Source organism: Canis aureus, chromosome 33, assembly GCF_053574225.1.
Source record: "Canis aureus isolate CA01 chromosome 33, VMU_Caureus_v.1.0, whole genome shotgun sequence".
NCBI classification, from domain to species: Eukaryota; Metazoa; Chordata; class Mammalia; order Carnivora; family Canidae; genus Canis; species Canis aureus.
The window spans coordinates 38484562-38507655 of NC_135643.1; the positions used below are offsets into that span (position 1 = coordinate 38484562).

General features: G+C 37.9%; 1 protein-coding gene across 2 annotated transcripts in view; it reads left to right on the top strand.

Moving 5' to 3' along the window:
• Positions 1–5625: 5625 nt before the first annotated feature.
• USP53 (ubiquitin specific peptidase 53) overlaps positions 5626–23094 on the top strand; it is a 67217-nt gene continuing 49748 nt past the window's right edge. The window contains exons 1-2 of one of the 2 annotated variants that reach the window (XM_077882459.1): positions 5626–5889; positions 21162–21837. In XM_077882459.1, the coding sequence (XP_077738585.1) occupies positions 21694–21837 (144 nt within the window). In that variant the 5' untranslated portion in view covers positions 5626–5889; positions 21162–21693. Of the gene's footprint in view, positions 5890–6983; positions 7114–21161; positions 21838–23094 lie in introns of those variants that run through there. The other variant, XM_077882460.1, reaches the window with a different exon arrangement.

The following is a 23094-nucleotide window of genomic DNA, read 5'->3' on the forward strand; positions in this document are numbered from 1 at the left end:
AATAAATAAAATCTTTAAAAAAATAAAAAAAAAACAACAAAAGGACACAAAGATGACAAGTATGTTTATCACCAATACTTGAATATAGAAAAACTTTAATTGTTCTTTATTTTTAAAAATTTTATTTATTTGACAGAAGGAGAACACAAGCAGGGAGAGCAGCATGCAGAGGGAGAGGGAGAAGCAAGCTCTTTAGAGAACAGGGAGCTTGTTGTGGGGCTCAATCCCAGGACCCTGGGATCATGACCTGAGCTGAAGGTGGACACTTGACCATCTGAGCCACCCAGGCGCCCCTCATTGCACTTGAAGAAACAAAAGAGTACTGTCTTCTATGAAACCTCAGAATATTTCAAGGAAAATATTTCACACAGGCCAATTCCAAGTGTTTCAGAATTGGGTTTCAATTCTGGTTCTACTAGTGTCCAGCACAAGCTTAGGTAACTTTACTTCCCTGAACTTAAGTTTTCTCATCTGTACAATAAGAGACTAATTTCTTTTTTTTTTTTAAGATTTTATTTATTCATGAAAGACACAAGGTGGGCGGGGGGGGGGGCAGAGACACAGGCGGAGTGAGAGACAGGCTCCACTCAGGGAGCCCAATATGGGACTGGATCCCAGGACTTCGGGACCATGCCCAGGGGCAAAGACAGATGCCCAACCGTTGAGCCACCCAGGTGTCCTGAGAGACTTTAATTTCTAAGATCCTTTCTAAGATTCTAAAGAACCTTGTATGTAAAACATTTCATAAAACTTGTTTTATAAAAAATTAAGGAGAAAGGATTTTTTTAAAAAAGATTTTATTTATTTATTCATGAGAGACACAGAAAGAATCAGAGATATAGGCAGAGGGAGAAGCAGGCTCCCTGCTGGGAGCCTGAAGCAGGACTTGATCCTAGGACCCCAGGATCAGACCTGGGGATGTTCAACCACTGAGCCACCCAGGTGCCCCATGGAGAAAGGATATTTATGCATAAACGGAAATTGGGCTAGTTGAAAAAAAATTTTTGGTGTCATATTTTTTCAAAAGTTGACAGGAAAAGTACATCCTGGGTTCAGTTTCATGGATGTATATGAAGCCTGTTACTGCATTTTCCAGGGACATGTTGATGAGTCCACAGCCAGTGGAGCCTCCTTAGATGAGAGGAAGGCCCACATGGGAAAAAAATATTTTAGATGAAGACAGAAAAATGTTTTCCTATTACTGGTACCTTAAATATTATATCCATTTTTGATTTTAGATCAGAGTTCAACAAGTTTAAGCTATAGGCTCATGCATATTTTTGTTCTTTGGCTCTCATCATTTACATTCTACTTGTATTTTAATTTTTCATAGCTCTGACTCATTTATATTTCATCACTACTTTACACTATAGGTTTGATTTCATTTTATTATCATTATTCTTTAGAAAATTCACTATAAGGGGTGCCTGGGAGACTCAGTCAGTTAAGCATCTATCTGCCTTTGCCTCAGGTCATGATCGCAGACCTGCAATCGCACGCAGACTTCTTTCTGGGATTGAGCCCCAAGTCAGGTTCCCTGATCAGTGGGGAGTCTGCTTCTCCCTCTTCCTCTGACCCTCCTCTTCCCTTGTGTTCTCTCTCTCGGTCATAAATCAATCAATCAATCAATCAATCAATCTTAAAACAAATTCTTTGTAGGACGATGCCTTCAAAAAATTGAGAGATCTGAATAATTTTAGCTTGAAAAAACAAAAGTATTTTCATGGTCAAACAGTGTCTTATGGAAGAGAATATAGATTTCTGTTGCTACAAAGGACAGAAATAAGATCAGCATGTGGAAATTACCGATAGATTTCAATTCATTGTGATGAAAATTTCTTAAGAGTTATTGTTAAAAAGCAATAGGCTATTGTTAAAAAGGAATAGGCTGCCTCACAAAGCATCAAGTTTTCTATCATGTCAGTATATTTGAACAGAACTTAACCACTGATGGAGACGTCCCTTGAGTGAGTGGGAGGATGGGCCAGATGTAATCTAAAACTTCCCACATCTTTGAGATTGTAATAAAATACATAGTACAGCAAGAAAAACAATACATAAGTTCTTACAGCATTACATTATCATTGATGGCAACAGTATTATTGGTAATCATAATAATAGCACTAATGGCCATAATAACACAGTATAGGACTTTACTTGCTTTTATCTGGGGCAGTATCAAAAGACAGCATATGTAAGTATTATTTCTCATCAGAGTTTTACAGATAAGAAAATTAGAATCTTTCAAAGTGAAATAACATATAAGGGTTATAAAAGTGCCTAAGCTGACAATTACTCAGCAAAAATTAAGGAGGCCACTGCCTAACCAACTGTGGTTAACTAACAAATGTTAACACTGGTATAGGTGAGGCTTAGAAGTATTGGGATGTATGGCTAGTCAAGTTTTGGCTAAGGAAGAGCTGGCTAAGATGCTAAGGATATTGAATTTGACCTTCTGATGTTTAACAAAATGTTAAACATTTTGAGGAGTCTACTGAGCACTCAACTCACGAATTTCCTATTTTATAAGAGGATAGAGAACTTTCAGGGACTCTCTTCTCTTTTGCACTTCCTCCCCTATCTATATTATTCTTTCAGACCACCTACTCCAAATAGCAACATAAACTACCACAAGCAGCTCTGAGCTAGCTCCCATCTTTACTTTTGTAACCAGAGAAAAGATCCAATTTGAAGCTCCTGTGAAAGGATGCTGATTAGCCTAAATCGCCCATACATCAATCACTGGGCTAGTAAAGGGTGAAATATCCCACTTGGAGTTATTCCCACCATGTGGCTAAATTATTATTAAAACTTGTGGTTGTGTTATTATTAAAAGCAGGAAAACACATTCCTACCTACAAAGTTTTCTGGGTGGGTTATGTAGAGCAGTATCAATTTTCCTTTTTCCCATCTGTTTGCTTCAGACTGCCCTCTTGATGCTTAACTTGTGACCTTTACATGCCTATCATGTAAAACTCAGTACTTGGATATATCAAAAAGTGGTAGAGAGTTTTTTTTTAAGATTTTATTTATTTATTCATGAGAGACCCAGAGAGAGAGGCAGAGACATAGGCAGAGGAGAAGCAGGCTCCATGCAGTATCACACCCTGGGCCGAAGGCGGGGGCTAAACCGCTGAGCCACCCAGGGATCCCCCCAAAATTTGAACTTCGAGTATTAACAAAGTGTTCGGTCGGGGTTTAGTCAAATTCTCATGCAGGGTGAACTAAAGGGCATTCTTCTGTAATCCCTAAATGAGGAAAGGAAATACTATGAGTCTTTATCATCCACAGTTCAAATTATTTTTCAAGAGTGGAGATAGGGGTTGACTAGTCAACTACATTTGTAAATAAATAAAGTGCAATATAATTGTTATAATAGAAATAAGTCCCAAAAAGGGTGAAAGAAAGGCAAGTCTGTCTTAGAAAGTTATGAAAGGTTCTATCAAGGAGGTAGGTATTTAATTCAACTGAGAACCAAAGGATCTGGAAAGAATGTGATAGGATCACAGAAAAGCAAGGAGTTCAGAATGGCTACTGTGGAGTAGACGGGCAAGAATGGCAGATGATGTTAACAGTCTGAGGCCAGATCATGAAAGGCCCTGCTGGTGAAGGAAGTTCCTGAAAAATTCTTGGCAAAGGAATATTGCGATCATATTTTCATGTTAGACGAATTATTAATAGAATGTAGTAGGTTGCACTGCAGAGGGAAATAACAAGAGGCTACTGCAATTGTCCAAGGGAGATGAGTCAGGAGAGGTGTTAAATACTAGATGGACCAAGACAGTGAGAGTGAAGATTGAAGAAGCCTGGATTTGAGGGATACTTAAGGAGATAAGTGTCAATAGAATTTGATATTAGGTTAGAGGAAGTGAAGGAAATGTAATATAAGGGTACTCATGGATTTCTGGATTTGGGTAACTACGCGTCATTATCTGAAATAGGGTACGAAAATGGGCTAGTTTCCAGATGGGTGGAGAGAGTCATGGTATCAGGAATAAAGAATGTTAAAGATAGCAATGTAAATTTGAGACCTATGTAAGGTATCTGTGTGATATCCAAACGAAGATATTGTTGCTTAAAATAGTCTAACTTTAAGATATACATCTGGGTGTCCTTGGTGCACTGCGATACCTAGTAGCTAAGTTCATGATGGAAAAGAGGTTGCTGAAGGATACAACAGTAAAGTCAGACAGCAAAAGAAAATGGAGAGTTTGGGAACAGCGAAGGCCTTAAAAACATTTAAAATGTAACAGATGTAACCGCAGAACCAAGAAATAATGGTATCAGGGAAACCAAGAGGAGAGTTAATGGTGTTACTTTTTTTTTTTTTTAAAGATTTTATTTATTTATTCATGAGAGACAGAGTGAGGCAGAGACACAGGCAGAGGGAGAAGCAGGCTCCATGCAGGGAGCCCGATGTGGGACTCGATCCCGGGTCTCCAGGATCACGCCCTGGGCTGAAGGCGGCGCTAAACCGCTGAGCCACCGGGGTTGCCTAAGTGTTCCTATTTTTTAATGCAGTTTTTTTAAATGCTCCTCCTCCAGAAGTTTAAAATTTCTTGAAGGCGGAACTGTGCCTTAACTTTCACTGTATTTCCTTTGGCGCTTAATTCAGTGAAGGGAATATAGCAAATGCTCAATAAATACTCATCAGTCTCAAGCAAAATGCACCCATATCAATGTAAGATGTTTCCTCTTTCTAATTCTTCAAATAAACTTTTAGTGACCTATAAGCTTACTTAAATCGTCACAACCTGTACGTTCTACCTGTACCAGCTTTGAAATGAGTTCCGACATTGTGTTTCCTACTTACGGAGGGATCTTTGCTACTCAAGATGGCAGTGGGGTTTGTTTTGTTTGTTTGTTTGTTTTTTTTAATTCTATTCTTAAAAAAACTATCACAAAACAAAGCTCAGCCCAATTCCCCAGCAGTAGCTGGTAACTTCAGACCTGTTCTAAAGCAGAGTAAGGAGGCAGCCCAATGTTCCTTAACCACAATTGACTATTAACCGAGTCAACACGCTTATTCAAGCTTTCATTTTGTTACTAGTCACGGAACCACCGGTTGGGGAGCAGATGCACTCAAGCCCATCCCTGGAAGCCATTCAGGGCAAGCAGACCGCGGGGATCCGCAGAGAGCTCCCGGAGCTGCGGGTCCGCACGCCGTTTGGGTGCCGGGCGCCACAGAGGGTTCTGCTCGGGTAACGACACCTAACCCGGCCCTCGGTGGGTCCGCCTTCCTGAGCTGAGGAAATACCTCATATACTGACCAAGAAGCCAGGAGCAATCACCTCCGCTTCTGGAGAACCAGCCCCTCCTTCCTTCCACCACGAGACGGCCACCCCGCGCGAGCCCTTCCCACGAGCGCAGCCCCCGCTCTCGCCCGAGGGGAAACGGGCCAGCTCCGGCTCTCGCGGGATCTCGCGCCTTGGAGTAAGTCAAGCGGATCGCGCGCCCCATCGAACCCCCGCGGGAATACAGCTCGCCGGGTCCGGAACGCCGGGAAGTCGAGGGCGGGGCGGGGTCAGCTCGGTCGGTGAGCGTGGAGGCGGGGCCCTCCCCGGGGAGGCGGGGCGGGCGCCGGGCGGAGAGCGGGGCGGGTCTCCCCGGACCTGTTGATCGCAGGTGCCGCTGCCCCGACTGGCCCTGGGTGTTGGGGCGTGTGCGCATGCTCCTTGCGCGGGGTCGAGCTCTGCGCGGCGAGGCCGGACGCCTCCGCTTCAGTTCCCGGTGAGCGGCGGCGGCGGCGGCGGCGGCGGCTGGTAGTGTCCGCCGGGGCTGGCTCGAGGCGGAGGGCGCCAGCGGGAGGTAGCCCCGCGGAAGTGGAAGGCCCCGTATTTCTTTACCTGGATCGCACACGCTACGCTCGTGAGGAGGGCAGAGCTCCAGGTGAGTCTCCAAAACTAGTCCCTGGATCGAGCCCCCACGACCTGCGACCCCCGCTCCGGGCCCGAGTGGAGACCGTCGTTCCAGCCCCAGACCTTGTCTCCCTCCTGGCAGCCCTGCGACATCCTCTGCCCCCAGCTCCGAGGACTTTTTTTTTTTTTTTTTTTTTTACCCGGGTTCAGTCACCCGAGGTCACGCCGCATTCCCGTCTCCTCCTCGCCGGGTCCCGGCCCCGGAGGAGATGCCCGCGGCCGGGCTGGAGGCGTGCGGGAGGCGGGAGGCGGGAGGCGGGAGGAGGAGCCGTGTTTACCGGGTCGTGGCGGTTCCTTGCAGGCGTGTCTGACGGCTGCTCCAGCAGAGCCCGGAGTCCGGCTGCCGGGTCGCTTAGCGCGTTGGGGTTGTGCGTATTACTTGGGCTTGGCCCCCGCCCGTCACCTGCGGCGCAGCCACTGCCCCGCCCGAGCCGCAGCTTTTGAAAGGGGTCCGGATGGTTCCGGGGCGCTCCTGGGGGGAGAAGAGAGAGGACTGGATTCGTGAGAATCTTTGGGCTGGTGGCTTCTGGGTGGTAGTTGTAATTTACAAAGTTAATGTGTAGCTTCTAAACGGCGACTTATGGGACGTTTATCAGACTACTTTTAAACATCGTTGGTAACAGGAAGTACTTGTACAGGTGTGCTGGGGAGGCTTTCTGAAGCCTGCAATCCGAGCATGTTCTGAGGTTTTGTTATCCTGCTACAGGGTTTTCTGTATCAATGCAGAAGTCTGATTAATGCTTGCAAAATGTACTGCAAGGCTTTATTTGTTAGTAGAGTATGCCAAAATGTTTCCTTATCTGGGGGAAAAATATATATATATGTGTGTGTGTGTGTGTGTGTGTGTATCTCAAAGGATTTTCAAGGCTGCTTGTGAAGGATGTTTGAACTTGGGAAGTTCTGGGTGATTAGACTCAGATTCGCTTTTAATTCTGTTCTTTAAAGAAAAGCATCGTTAGTTCTCAGTATTTAAAAGGAGTTAGCGAGTGCTAACACAAATTCTGATCGAATGTACTTTTGGCTAAACTGAGATGCTTGCTTGTTAGTTTAGTTTTCTATTTTCAGTTCCCTGCTGATGGCCTAGGCTCCTCCATCCTGTGGAAGAGAAATTAAAGAACAAAACTTATTTTGCAAAAGTAATTTGTGATTTATCCGCCGTTGTCCTAAGAATTCCAAATAGACACACTCACTGTAGGTAAGAGTTAATTATAGTCTGGAAAAAATACAGTTTTTGTTTTTGTTTTACATTTTAGAGACTCTTAAAATGAGCTTCTTAAACAATTTGCCTACCTTCATGATTAGTGATAATAAACCATGAAAATGATTTATTTGAATTTGTTCATAAACCCATTGGTGGTTACTATGTGTATTTTTTCCAACAGTGTAAAAATAAGTGACCAAGAACAGACCTTTTTCTCTATCAATTTAAAACCTTTTTATAAATGTGTAGTGTTCATAGAAATTGACACTAATAGTCACTTCATTAATATTATTTTCTCTAGAAGATACAAAACATTTTTTTTTTTTTAAAAAAAAGATAGCTATTTTAATGTGAGGGGGTACCCTATTCCACCTAGTTCTTTTTTTTTTTAATTTTTATTTATTTATGATAGTCACACAGAGAGAGAGAGAGAGAGGCAGAGACACAGGCAGAGGGAGAAGCAGGCTCCATGCACCGGGAGCCCGACGTGGGATTCGATCCCGGGTCTCCAGGATCGCCCTGGGCCAAAGGCAGGCGCCAAACCGCTGTGCCACCCAGGGATCCCTCCACCTAGTTCTATTCCTTAAAAAAAAGAAAATCTCTTTTCAAAAACTCTTATGATTTTAGTATGTACATGATTCAAGATCTTTTGTATTAGTGTCAGTTGTTTCTTTTAAACTGTAGTATCAGGAAATACAGTTTCAGAATTATGATTTATTTATATATATATATTTAAAGATTTTATTCATTTATTAATGAGAGAGACACACACAGAGAGGCAGAGACACAGGCAGAGGGAGATGCAGGCCCCACGCGCAAGGAGCCTGATGCAGGACTTGATCCCGGGACTCCAGGATCATGCCCTGGGCCAAAGGCAGGCACTAAACCACTGAGCCACCCAGGGATTCCCCAGAATTATGATTTAGAAGCTTGTTTTAGTAAGACAAAGAGTTAAAAAATGAAAATTCTGATTTATTTTAGGATGATGTACACATTAAAAAGTCAAAATCAGAGTTATTTTTTCTGTTGAAACGAACTCACTTATGATGCTAGGGAGGATGTTGCTTGCTTTACCCTACAATTTTCCAAAAGTGTGTTTGAAATCCATAAAGTGGTAGATGAAGCTAACCTACCAAGACGTTTACTTATAACAATACTTAGCAGATCTTGTTATTTGACAGCTTTAACTATAAGGTGTTTCTTAATTATAAACCTCAAAGACAATCTACCACAAGGTCGTTTATGTAGTGCATCTGAAAGTATTTTGAGGGATTCCCGGGTGGCTCAGCGGTTGAGCGTCTGCCTTTGGCTCGGGTCATGATCTCCGGGTCCCGGGATCAAGTCCCACATCAGACTCCCTGTGAGGAGTCTGCTTCTCCCTCTGTCTATGTCTCTGCCTCTCTCTCTCTGTGTCTCTCATGAATAAATAAATAAATCTTAAAAAAAAAAAAAAAAAGTATTTTGAATCCAGAGTGTGCTAGGTCTGCTAGGATCCAAAAGATTGTCAGTCTAGCCTACTGGTTCTCATGAGTTCTTGGATTAAGAGAAGTGTACTAATTTATGTCATCTTTGGAGAACTAGCTAGAGATTAGTGATGATACAAATGAAGCATTAATACGTTGTTACTAATTTTATACAGATGTAAGGATTTTAGAAATGTTTGTGTTACGAAAGATGCACATAGTGGCAACAAGAAATGAATGCAACGTATTCTACCACAGATAAAATTTCCAAAGGTTATTTAAACTTTAAATAATTTTATATGATATCCTAATCTTGGCAAGTTGTTATGAGTTTCTCTTAAGATAATGGGAATATTATATATATAGAGAGAGACTATTTAGGGAAGAAGTGTCTAGTCTTTGCTTTTCTAAGTTAACCCATATCTTCTATCAGGAGTTCTTAAAGCAGGGTCTATGATTAGAGCTGTGGTCTGTGATTAGAACTGAATTTTAATATAATTGGTTTTCTTTGTGATCTTATGATTTTTTCTTTCTTTCAATCCTATGAATTTTATTTTATGCATTTACAAACATCAGTCTGAGGAGCCCATAGGCCTCATTAGAAGAGCCACCAAAAGTGTCTCTGACATTCAGAAGACTGCTTCACACCATTGCACCTGGTTGAAGAATTTTTGTTTTTGATTAAGTCACTTCAGATAAGTTGCTGCATATATTCATATTTGTAATTCATCAGAAAATAAAATATTATGCAACATAAACCATATTTCAGTCTCTTAGCTATCATTTCAGTTATCTGAGTTGTAGTTTTGAATCAGTTTGATATTTTTGAATACATTTTGTAAATGTAACTTCTGTTTACTTCTATTTTGTAAATACTGACCTGCAAAAATCAGTTTGAAGAAATACCGTTCCTTTGAAATTTGGAAACCTTTTTACTTTTTGTGATTTTCTGATTTAGCAAATTTATTCAATGAACATTTATTGATCTATTGTTATGCTAGACACTAGAGATTCAAAAATTAATAAGACATTAGTAAAAAATTTGAGTTCTTCCTTATCTGAGCCTTATCTCTGGCTGTTCCCAGTTTTCCCCCAACTGAACTGAGTTTCCAAAGATAAAATAGTCTTTTTTTTTTCTTGTACCCTTGCCTTTGCAAGAAGCTGCTTCTCCTCTTCCCATTTCCCTTTCAACTTCCCAGTCACCCATGCTACACCTGTATTTTTCTAATCCATCAAAAGACAGATTATTACTTTGTGTTGCCACTGTTCTTTGATCTGTATCATAGGAAGATCTATATACTGTGTTGCTGTAGCAGGAAGACAGAATAAGGGAATGTGGAGATTATGGTACATGTACCATCATCTAAGTGTAAGGAAAGTACCATATGGACAGCACAAAGGACGGTAGGCAGGCAGAGGAGCTTTCTAGGGGACCCAGAGACTGGATGAGAGCAATATTCAGGTACATTTTGGGTCCTCTAGCTATTTTTTATAGCTCGATGGATTATGTTATTTATGAATTAAAACTGTCGTTAAGGAAGTTTGGAGTTATTTTCTGAAAAGTTGTACATAGGTTGAATTTTTAAAAATTAAATCTCTGTTGTTTACATTGTTATATCAGTTACTTTCCATTTATTTTTTATACATTGCCTTCTAACGTTTTAACTCAGTTTCTCCTTCTCTAGTCCAAAAGTTTATAGATGAATGCTTAAAATAATAGTGTGATGAATCCACTTGTAAAATGAAGCATTCCCAAACATTTTCTTATAAATTAGAATTTTTCATGTTTTCTTAAAGTAGGATAGCTCTGTAGATGAAATCACTTATTTTCTACTAAGAATGACTTAATAACATATTAAAATTTAGAAATTGGTTACTTTATTGTACAATATATCTGACCTAACTAAGACTATAGTCAGGATTGATAAATCAGTTTAAGGAAATGTGGAAAGATAGCAAAATGAGGTATAAAATATCATGATACAGCTTTTACTTTCTATTCAAATGTTTGTTTATATTATTAAAAATAATTTTACCTCAAAGATAGTGTTGCTATCATAATTAGCTTACATTTATGAATGCTACTATGTTTTGGGCATTTATTAGGTGTTACATACAATGTTTATGATACTTATAACTATGAACCTTTTATGTAATTATAGATTATGTAACTGATAGGATTTTAATGATTGAATAGTTGAGTAATGTTCTCTGCTACTGGAAGTTTTATCAGATGGAATAAGTAATTGTGGGGCACATGAGATCAGAATCAGAACATAGATTCCGTTTTTGTCAAGAACCTATCAGGGCATTCTTTGTCCACTAGATGCTTTATGCCTTGGCTTCTTCTAGACTTCTTAGCCTGTGTAATAAACTCCCCCTCTCATGGTGACCTTCCCTGTTTTTAGGCAAGTAGACTCTTTGAACCCTAAGATTTTTTCCTCCTGTATAGTATGCTGTATAGGCCTGAAATAATCTTACCTCTTCATCAGTAGTCTTGACCTTGACCTAGCTGCCAGACAGGGAAATTGTCCTGAACTCTGATTGCCTAGGTCATTTTTGTTAGGAACACTGGTTTGTTGGTTAAGGTTTCACTTTATTGCCTGAGCTTCCTTCACTAAATATATTTTTTAAAGATTTTATTTATTTATTCATGAGAGACACACACAGAGAGAGGCAGAGATCTAGGCAGAGAGAAAAACAGGCTCCATGCAGGGATCCTGATGTAGACTCGATCCTGGGACTCCAGGATCACGCCCTGGGCTGAAGGCAGACGCTCAGCTGCTGAGCCACCCAGGCATCCCCTTCACTAAATATTTAATGAGTACTTACTGTGTATTGTGCACTCGTTTACGTGCCTGGAATTCACTTTACATCCTAAGGTGTTTGGGAGGCAAAATAATAATAATCCTAATAAGTCAATTATATAGTATATAAGATGATGATGAATGCCAAGGAGAAAAGAAAAGGTCAAGCAGGCATGGAGATTGGGAGTGTGGAGTGGAGGTTGTGATGGATTGCAAGTTAGACCTCATTTAGAAAGTGATTTTGAACAAAGCAATCATGAAGGTGGAGCCAGGGAGAAGCCATGTGTGCATCAAGGAGAAGTGTATTCCCGGCAGATGAATAGCCAGAGTAAGGGCTTTAAAGCAGGTGTTTGCATGGCATATTCAGAAATAAGGAGTCTGATTCAACAGCAATAGAAAAAGTAAAGGCAAAGTAGTTAGAGATGGAGGTGAGGGGATGGGCAGGTGTGACATAGTAAGAGACTTATATTTGCTCTCTGGCCATTTCTTTTTTTTTGTTTTTTTTTTTAAGATTTTATTTATTTATTCCTGAGAAACACAGAGAAAGAGAGGCAGAGAGACATAGGCAGAGGGAGAAGCAGGCTCCATGCAGGGAGCCCAATGTGGGACTCAGTCCTGAGACTCTTGGATCATGTCCTGAGCCTAAGGCTGACGCTTAACCACTGAGCCACCCAGGCATCCCTCTGGCCCCATTTCTTGACGTACAGCTCCTAAAACCCTAGGAACATTTCTGGAAGTGATGGTTTTTTGCGTGCTAATGACTGTGGTTAGGAGCTCCTGGATAGCCTGAGGATGGGGGCTGGTTGCTAGGGGAACAAACTGTGTGATTAGAGAAATTGAGCTTTCAGCTTTCCCACCTTCCTTCACCTCTAGGGAGGTGAGTCTGGTGGAGGTTGAGCTAATCACTATGTCTGGAGGGGGCATGGACACTCCATGGCCCTTCCCACATACTTTGCCTATGCATCTCTTCCATCTGGCTGTTTCTGAGTATTTTTTAAAAATAAACCTGAAGTCTAGTCAGTAAGCTGAGTTCTGTGAGCCATGCTAACAAATCAACCAAATTAATCATCCATGGAAAAGGTTGTGGGAACCCCCAAATTATAGGCAGTTGACCAGAAGTACAAGTGATAATTGGGACATGTGATCAGTGTCTAAAGTGGGAGGGATGGTTTTATGGGAATTAGCCCTTGACTTGGGTTCTGACACTACCTTCAATTAGATAGTGTCAAAACTGAGTTATATAGTAGGACAGGGTACCCTGTTGGTATTGACTGAGAATTAGAGAATGGCTTGTTGTGGAAAAACCCGTCTGGTCTCAAGTGCTGTGAGAGTATAGAAGAAAATTATTTTTACTTTAGCAAGCAGTACAGGGCCTTGGAGACCATTATAAAGACTTTTTGGGCTTTAATATGAATGTAATAAAAACCCATTGAAAGGTTATCGGGAGAGGTATGACATTATGATTTAATTTTAGAAGGACTTTTTTGTCTATTCCTAAAGATAGGTTTTGAAGGGTAAGGGTAGAAGCTAGGAGATAATTAGGCTATTCTAGCAATCTAGGTAAGATTTGAAGATAGGTAAGATGAGCATAGAAGTGGAGGTGATGAGAATTGGTCACATTCTAATAGAAATATGTGAGAAAGAAGAGTCAGAGATCATGCCAAGATACTTGTTCTGAGCAACTGGAAAGACAAAGTTACCATCAACTGAGATGGGGAAGGAAGGTATAGATAAAGCTAGAATTCACTTTTGCACTTTGTTAAGGCAAAGAAATGTTAGATTATGCATGCTTTGGCATAATCCTCTTCAGGAGATGTATCTCAGAACAGATTGTTAAAACCCATTGTTTTTAATGTTCATGCTCTATATTCTGGATATACATGAACTCATATCTTTCTCTCATTAGTTACCACTGGAAACTAATGAGTAGGTAAAAACCAGAAGACAAAACATGTTTCTTTTTTTGAACAAAAAGAAATAAAGCAAAAAATTGAAGAACATTGGAGATTACTTAAAATTTGCTGGTTTTGTTGGTGGTGGTACAGTGTATTCTTACTACTTTAACCTCATTTCCTGTCTTTGTTTTATAAATTTTCTGGTATACTTTTCTCCAGTACCTCCAATTGCAGACTGACAGTGGTTTTGTACATCAAAGGACATCTATTCTTCAATTATATCTTCTTTAATCCTTCATCTTATAAAAGTGAAGATATTTCTATAGTAAATTAGATTTTTAATTGTTTCAACTTGCTATGCATCTTTACCTTACTATCTAGTTATTGAAAATTAAACCTTAAGTACTTTTACTAGCTAGATGAACAGTTGTAGTATATCTGTAAAAAGTCTTCAGTATATCCTTGAGTTGCTGTATTTCTTATTAGTGAAAATATGTTAAAATGAAATTTTACATTACAATTTGATGGCTAGGCCAGAATAGTTTCCATAGCTTTATTAGCAGCAGTTCTATACTTCTGTAGGATTATGGGTATTTCTAATTTTATTTATGCAGTACTTCTATGTTGTTTTAGAAATCTATATAATATTCTGTTTTATAATCAAAACCCAATAAATGTAAAAGAGCAAAAGAGTCTTGTGGATTTTTCAGCTATTATATTAGTTTTCTAGGGCTGCTATAACAAAGTACAACCAGCTGGATGGCATAAAACAATAGAATTTTATTCTCCCATAGCTCTGGAGGCTTAGAAGTCCAAAATCAAGGTTTGGCAGAGTTGGTTTCTTTTAAGGGCTCTGAGAAGAAGTCTTTTGTCCCCTTTCTAGTTTCTGGTGGTTGCTGTCAATCCTTGCTGTTCCCTGACTTGTAGCTGTATTGCTCCAATCCCTGACTGTCATTAAACAGTATATTCTCTGTGTGTTTCTCTTTTAATAATAATTGCTAGTCTTACTGGATTAGGGCCCACCTTGATGACCTCATCTTAACCCAATTACATCTGCAAAGGCCCTATTTCCAAATGTTCACAGACTCTGGAGGTTAGGACTTTGGTGTACACAATTCAACTTGTTTTTATAGTTTAATATTCACTTTTCAAATGAAGAGAAGGGAATACTTCCAAACTCATTTTATGAGGCCAACTTTACCCTGATACCAAAGATAAATAAGGATACTATTAGAAAATACAGGCCAATATCCCTGATGAATATAGATGGAAAAATTCCCAACAAAATATTAGCAAATCAAATTCAGTAGCACACTGAAAGTATCACATACCATGATCAAGTTGGATTTATACCTGGCATGCAAGGATGGTTGAACATTTGCAAATCAGTAAAAGTCATAAATCACGTTAAAAGCAGGAAAGATAAGATGCAGAAAAAGCATTTAACAAAATTCAATATCTTTTCAGTATGAAAATTCTCAACAAAATTGATACATAGGGAATATGTCTCAGTATAATAAAAGCAATATATGACAAGCCCACAGCTAACATTATTCTCAGCTGTGAAAAGTCAAAAGCCTTTCGTCTAGGATCAGAAAAAAAAAAGGTGCCCACTCTCACCATATATTTGACGTAGCACTGGAACAGTGCAACTAGTTAAAAAAAAGAAATAAATGGCATCCAAATAGGAAAGGAAGAAGTAAAACTATGGTTATTCGCAGATGACATATATGTGGAAAACCCAGAGACTCTACCTAAAACTTAGAACTAATACTTGAATTCAGTAAGTTGCAGGATACAAAATCAACATATAGAGATCAGTTACATTTTTGTTCAATTTTATCTGACCCTAAAATTGCTACATCAAGTTTCTTTTGGTGTATATGTTTCTGGTATATCATTTTAATTTTATTTTTGTGTGTATATACACATAATGCATAAATATAACTATAATATACATACTACAGGCTTTTTTAGTACGTGCTTTTTTTTTCCACTTTTATTTTCAAGCTTGGCTGTCCATCCCCATTTTAATAAGATGTATACACATTCTTCTTGCTCAGATGTTCATACGAAGCATATATATTTTTGCATATATTATTTTACCAAAATAGGATTATAGTACATTTCTGTATTTTGCCTTTGTCATTCAAAACACCTGTTATATAATTATGTCCCTATTTATGGACATTCGTTTTGTAAACAATTTTTATTTTATTAAAGATTTTATTTATTTATTCATGAGAGACACACAGAGAGAGAGAGGCAGAGAGAGACTCAGAGGAGAAGCAGGCTCCATGCAGGGAGCCCGACGCGGGACTCGATCCCGGGACTCCAGGACCGTGCCCTGGGCCAAAGGCAGGTGCCAAACTGCTGAGCCACCCAGGGAATCCCCTGGACATTCATTTTGTTTCTTACTTATTGCACTGACCAACTATATATATCTCAATAAGGTAGTGCTTTTTGGGGAGAAGGCATAGATTCTCAGATTTTATATTAAAATGTTTATTTTTAATTTTAGTTGTTGCTAGGTTGATATAATAGTGCTACAAGGGTATTATAGTATAATTACATTTTTTAATTAGTCAGCAATAAGGGAAAGTAGCTCTTTCCATTTATCTCCACCAAGACTGTTTCTTTTAAGTTTTTGCCAGCTGATTGAAAGAAACAAAGTGCCTCTTAATTATTTTGATTTTACCCCTGTGTTGAGGTCTCCAAGGTCTCTGGCATTCCCAGGTTTGCTTATTTTGTAGAATTACGAGGCCTCAACATGTAGTTGTACTTACTGCTATGCTTTTTTTAATTACAGCGAAAGGAAATAAAGCAAAATCAGCAAATGGAAAAGGATCATGGGAGGAAATCTGGTGAAAATCAGGCACAAGTTTTTCATAATTTTCTTCCAGTGGAGTCACATGAGACACATGAGTTCCTCCAGCAACAAATTGTGGTGACATCTGTAAAATGTCATCTACCAGAAAGCTGTTTAGAGACTCAGTGGTAGAGTCTTTATTGCGAAGTGGTTCACATAGTTATCCTCTACCTCATTTGTTATCAGAATTCCAGACTTCCAGAACGAAAGCAGGTGTTCAGGATAAACCACATTGTTTGCACAGTTTAGGCACAGTGACCAACTCTCACTTATTTTTGTAGTGGGAATCCTCCCAAAAATTTAAATTCCAAAAGCCTAAAACCTTGTGAGCAGGCTTTTCTAAGGATAGCAATCTTTGAGCTGCTATATTGTGTTTTTCTTTTTTTTCTTAAGTAGCTCTATTGAAATATAATTCACATGTCACACAATTCACTCATTGAAAGAGTACAGTTTCATTTTCAGTATATTTACAGGAAGGTAAACCTGTCACCACAATTTTAGAACATTTTCAGCACCTCAGAAAGAATCTTTGTACCCTTTAGCTCTCACTCTTCCTTTCTTATCTCTATAGCCCCACTTGTCCAGTGTAAGCAACCACTAATCTACGGGCTGTCTCTGTAGATTTCTCTGTTCTGGACATTTTGAATGCATGGAATTGTGACACATGGTCCTTCCTGATTGGCTTCTTTCACTTAGCAAAATGTTTTCAATGTTCATCCATATTGTAGCATGTGAAAGTACTTCATTTCTTTTTACAGCTGAATAATATTCCATTGTATGAATATGTATACACACATACACACTTACACCACATATTGTTTATCCATTCATTAGTTGATGAACATTTAGGTTGTTTCCACCTTTTGGCTGTTAGGAACTTTGCTGTGTTAGCTCTTTTCTGCATAACCTCCCAAATATTTATTGAAAGAGTAAATATAGAATTACATTTGCATTCCTGGAATAAAGCCTCCTTGATTATTATTCTTTTGAATAGTGTACATTATTCTTTTGACACTGATAGATTATGTTTGCTAGTGCTTTATTTATAAGTTTTGTATCCAAGTCACATTAGTCTGAGGTTTATATAGTTTTGATATTAAGGTTGTGTTAGCTTCATGAAATGATTTGGGAAATTTTGTATATTCTCTGTGGTCTGCAATAGTATAACATTAGAATTAACAATTCTTTAATGTTTAGATAAAATTGAACTTTGAATCCATCTGATCTAGATGCCTTTTTCAATGGGAGAACTTTTGTTTCCACATTATTCTAGTTTGTAAAAATGTTTTCCATTTTTTCTTGGATTAATTTTGTTAATATGTGTTTTGCTGGGAAATTACCTATTCCTTTGTTTTTTTTTTTATTTTTTTATTTTTTAAAGATTTTATTTATTTATTCATAGACACACAGAGAGAGTGACAGAGACACAGGCAGAGGAAGAAGCAGGCTCCATGCAGGGAGCCTGACATGGGACTCGATCCCTGGTCCCCAGGATCACACCCCAGGCTTCAGGCGGCGCCCAACCGCTGCGCCACCGGGGCTGCCCCTACCTATTCCTTTAGATTTTAAAAGTCCTTGCCATAAGACTTATGTGATACTCTTTTACAGTTCTTTTGGTTGCTTATGTATCTCTGGTTATTTCTCATTTATCTATCTCTTTAGTGTTTATATACCTGTTTTCATTTCTTTCCTTAATCAGGCTTGTGAAGATTTTATCTGTTATATTAGTTTTTACAAAAGTTTAGTTTATTTTTTTTTCCTGTTGTTTGCCTATAAATGGCTTGAAAATCTCTTTTTTCTCTTTCTCTTTTCGGTTTAAAACTTCATAATTTTCATCCTGCTTTCTTCCCCATATCATGTTTGGATTTTTTGAGTTGTCTATTTTCTTTGTTTCTCTGAGTTTTTTTGGTCTTTAATTCTGGAAAAGTCTTAGTCATTTCTGAAGTTATTAACCCAATTTACTTTATCTTTCTGGGAATCCTTTTAGATAGTATGGATTTCATCCATGCCTCTTAGCTTTTTCAGAATGTTTATATATTCTACTTCTTTATTCAATTTTTAGTGCTTTGTAGGAAAATTTCCTGACCTGAACTTACTTCTCATTAATATGGTTTTCACTTCTATTCATTTTGCTAGTTAACTCATTCTTTTTACAAAACTTTGGTAATTTTTTTTAAATTGTCATATTCAATTCGTGGATATTTATTAAGTTTATTTCAAATCTCTATTTCCTTTGGTCTGTTCACTCTGTTTTTCGTGTTATACAGCGTTCAGTTTGTGCCTGCCTTTCACAATGCTGGTCCTCTTCAAGTATCTGGTTCTCTTTTACCTGAAGTAGCAAGTTACAAACTAGTAATATTTACATGAGAAGGGTGAAAACACAAGGCTCTTATTTGTGTTTCTTTGGATGATTTCAGTGAGTAGTTGGGATGTTAAATAGAAGGGCTATTAGAATGATACAGCTTGAGAATTAGTTCCAAAAAGAACTTTCTGTTGCTGTGCCTAGTGGCATGATCTTCTCCAGATTGTACTGTTCTCTGTTCTATTTGTGAAGTAAGGGTGAGTGCAGAACACACAGGGGCCTTGCAGGTACCCACACTTGTTACCATTTCTCAAACTGACTGTGGGCTGTGCTCTAGTGCTTTTCTACTGTTATAATCTCCCTTACCCTCCAGAAGGCAATAGGTGGTAGCTGGACTTTCCTATTTTGTTGCATTGTGTGGGGTGGGAATTCTCTGCCCAGAGAAATGTGAGGAATGGAAAAGATCTTGAACCAGAAAGACTTCCAGTCTGTAACACTTGGCCCTCTCTATTTCTTAGCTACTGTTTCCCTCCCACTTTAGAAACCAGTTATTTTTGGTGTCCTTTTCTCCCTGCTTCTCATTAGGCTACCTGTTGCTTTTGTGTAATCTCCAGACTTGGGCTGGAGATAGGGAAACAGGAGCATATACTAGTTTGACATCTTGCACAAGAAGGCAAGCTGCAGTATTTTTAAATTACCGGTTCGTGTTTTGCTCTTCACCAAACTAAGCTCAGTAAAGGTAGGGATTGTTTTATTTACCTTAGGACAGTTCATGGTATAAACCTGGTGCCTAGTAAATGATGAAAGAATATCATCTCAAAAGGATTCTTTTTTTTAAAAAAATTATTTATTTATTCATAAGAGACACACAGAGGCAGAGACATAGGCAGAGGGAGAGAAGCAGGCTCCTGTGGGGAGCCTGATGTGGGACTTGATTCTAGGAGCCCGGGATCACCACGCAAGCCAAAGGCAGATGCTCAACCACTGAGCCACCCAGGCATCCCAAAAGGATTCTTTCATTAAAAATACAAATTTACGGGATGCCTGGGTGGCACACTGGTTGAGCATCTGCCTTGGCTTAGGTCGTGATCCTGGACTCCTGGGATCAAGTCCCGCATCAGGCTCCCCAGGGAGCCTGCTTTTCCCTCTGCATTATGTCTCTGCCTCTCTCTCTGTGTCTCTCATGGATAAATAAAATCTTAAAAAAAAAAAATACTACCAATATAGAGCTCCCTTAATGTTGTAAAATTATGCATTTGTTAAAAACTTAATTTGTATGTAAGATTTGGAGATCATTCAGATCACTTTAGAGAAGGTTGCAACTTACAGTTAAAAAGAAAACATTTAACATCGTATAGTGTTTTAGAATTTTTGAAACATTTAACCTATTTTAATCCAGGCTATTACTGTTGTCCCCATTTTATAGATAAAGAAGCTATACATCAGAGAGGACAAGGATTTATCTAAGACCAAACAAGTAATAAGTGATGAGCTGATTAATATGTGGGGCTGGAAACAAGCCTTGAGTTTAATTCTTTAGATAAGATGTTTCTTTATTCCTAGTGCTTTCCTGTTTTAGTGGGTATTTGACAAATGGTATTGAACTGATCTATGCCATTCTGTCTTTTCGTGCTGTGAAAATGAAACTCACTGACTTTAAAAGAATTTAAAGCCAAAGTCCTTACACGGGATTTTCAGTACCTGACAGATCTGTTTCCCATCCTTCCTTTTTATCTTCTTTTCTTTGTTTATATTTCTCCTACCATATTGGACTGATTACTATTTTTCCAACATGCCAAGCATGCTATTCCCTCTCTTAGAAATGTCTTCTCCCAGGTGGCATCTTTGCCTCCTTCAAATGTTTATGCAAAGGTAACCTGGTCAATTAGACTTTCCATGACTATCTTATTTAAAAGTGCAAACTCTCTCACATTATATGCATTTCCCATCCTCTTTCCTTGCATTATTTTTCTGTTAGCACTCAGCACATAACTCTTCTAGTACAAGTTACAATTTGTTATTCATTATATTAATGTCTGCCTTTCCTCATTAAATTAGTCCAGGATCTGGCACAGTACCTGGCTCAGTAAATGTTTGTTGAGTGAATGAACATAGGAAAGAAATTTAATTGGTTAAACAAGACTTTGTTAGTAATACTTGCTTTTAATGAAGTTTAAAGTCCTTTTCGTCAGGAGCATGCATTTGTGATTAATGCAGAAATGTACTTTAGCTCACTAGTATTTGTTTACCAATATATGGTTTCTTCTGAATTTTAATGTATACCAATTTATGTAAAATCTACAGTTTTTTTGAAAAATACCATGATTCTATGTAAGACAGGCAACAACATAGAGTCTTTGTACATGTATTTGTTTTAATAAACAAAGCAATTTAGTGTTGACAACAAAGTTGGTACTTTTAAAAATACTACCTGAGATCTAATTTACAGTTTTCTCTATAATATTTTCCTTATGAAACCAATGGCCACTGAAATTTTGAAGTAGGTAGCGATTGATGTACATTGGTATTTTAAAAAATTTTAATGAAGAATAATGCTTTTATCTTTATATTTTAGAACATTATTAGTTATAATCCTTTTGTGATTACATATTCAATATTTGTGTTCGTATAATAAAGTAGGAATTTTGTTCAGCCATTCTTGATTAGCCTTTACTTTTATCTAAACATTTATTTTCTTTCTTGTAGATTTGCTTTGAGGTCACATTGATAAGAAATATGGAGTCACCTTTGATAACTTCACCTATGAAAGAGAGAGTCTTCTTTCTTACTAAAAAAACATAAGGAAAACAATGACCAAAGGAATCATGCCGGATGCGAACTCAACATCTTTTTTATCATCTGTTTTTTAAACCATCACGACAAATGGCTTGTGTTTTAAGGAAAATTATTTCTTCATCAACATTATTTTTAGCAATTTAAAAAAAATATTTTTTTACCGTAAATATACAACTCTCATAAAATTTAATACATATAAAAATCTTTAAATTCCTGTTTATAATAGCTTCCTTTTTTAGAACTTGGATGTTTACCCCATTTTTGCTTGACAAAGTCGTCAGAAATTTATACCATCAGGAAGGATATGGACTTGGAAACTTATGTTACTGTAATTGACTGCAGTGAATTTAAGTGGACACTTCAAGACATCATCCCTTTTATCATCAGAAATATCACATAAATACATAATTCTTAACTTTGATGTAAACAAATTTTCTTGAAAATGGCATGGGTAAAATTCTTACGGAAACCTAGTGGCAATCTTGGAAAAGTTTATCAACCTGGAAGTATGCTATCCCTAGCCCCTACCAAAGGCTTGTTAAATGAACCAGGACAAAACAGCTGCTTTCTTAATAGTGCTGTACAGGTGAGACCATAATTTCTTGTTAAATTTACAAAAATGCTTTTCAGGAAGTCCTTTGTTTAGTGTTTCTTATATTGTAAGAATAAAGTTATTATTGCCTGGAATGACTTTTTAATATCACTTTTAATGGTATCAAAAATATTTTGACTTGGAATTTTGTTTTTTTAAATTATAAATAGGATTAGATATTTATTTAATATAAATGGGAATGATTTTTGCAACAGAATAATGTATTACTCTGATATAAAAATATCTTTTGACTTAAAATGTTTACTTAGTAAATTAAAATTATGTTTCTAAAGTAATTTTTTTGAATGAGCTCATCTTCCTTTCCTCCCCCCCCCCCTTTTTTTTTTTTTTTTTTTTTAATCCCCATAGAGAGCTTGGGTTGAAATAAGAATGCAGTTTTAATTCTCAGGACTCAAACTCCCTTCAGCCTCCATCCACTATGGCCTTAAATTGATTCTCTGGAATCATAATTTGGACACCACTGTTTTAGTGGAATTGAAGATTAATCCATTTTGCTTCAGTCCTTGTTGAAATTCTTTTAATTAACAAGTATGTACTAACCTGCTTTTCTTCTTTAGATAAATATCCTTTCTTATGTAAGATGTAGTCTTTATTCAGTAGTTCCAGATTTTGTGGGATCCTGTATCTTTCTGACCATTGACTTTATAGTACTAAAGAGGAGGAAGATTTAGAATAGTGGAGTGTTATTCTATTGACCATAGATTATACCTTAAAAGAATTTATTTAAAATAAATCACTTATACATTTTCCACTGGTTTTCCCCCCCTTCTGAAAACAGAGTAGAAAAAGAAATATTGGTTAATTAACTCATATGATAAGTGAACATACCTAGAATGCGTCAGGTGCTCAGACAGCTGACTCGGATTTGTTTTCTCAGTTGTTCTCTGTCAGATGTCAAATTTGAAAGTTCTATAAGGCACTCAGGGAAAGAGATCTAATTGGTATTAAGGCAGCATTCTAATAATACACATTGAGACCCTTAAATGGTGGTCACTGTTCTACTCTGGCCAAAAGATCCTACTGGCATTAAGTGCTATGAGAATTGCAAACAAATATTTATTGAATAGCATTGGATTTAGGGAAATACTGTATACCAAAAGACTTAGAATTAAGTGTTTTTGTTTAAATCAGGCTGTGGGAAAGGGCTTTATCACTTTAAATCTTTTTCTTTTTTTTTTTTTTTTTTTTAATTTATTTTTTTATTGGTGTTCAATTTACTCACATACAGAA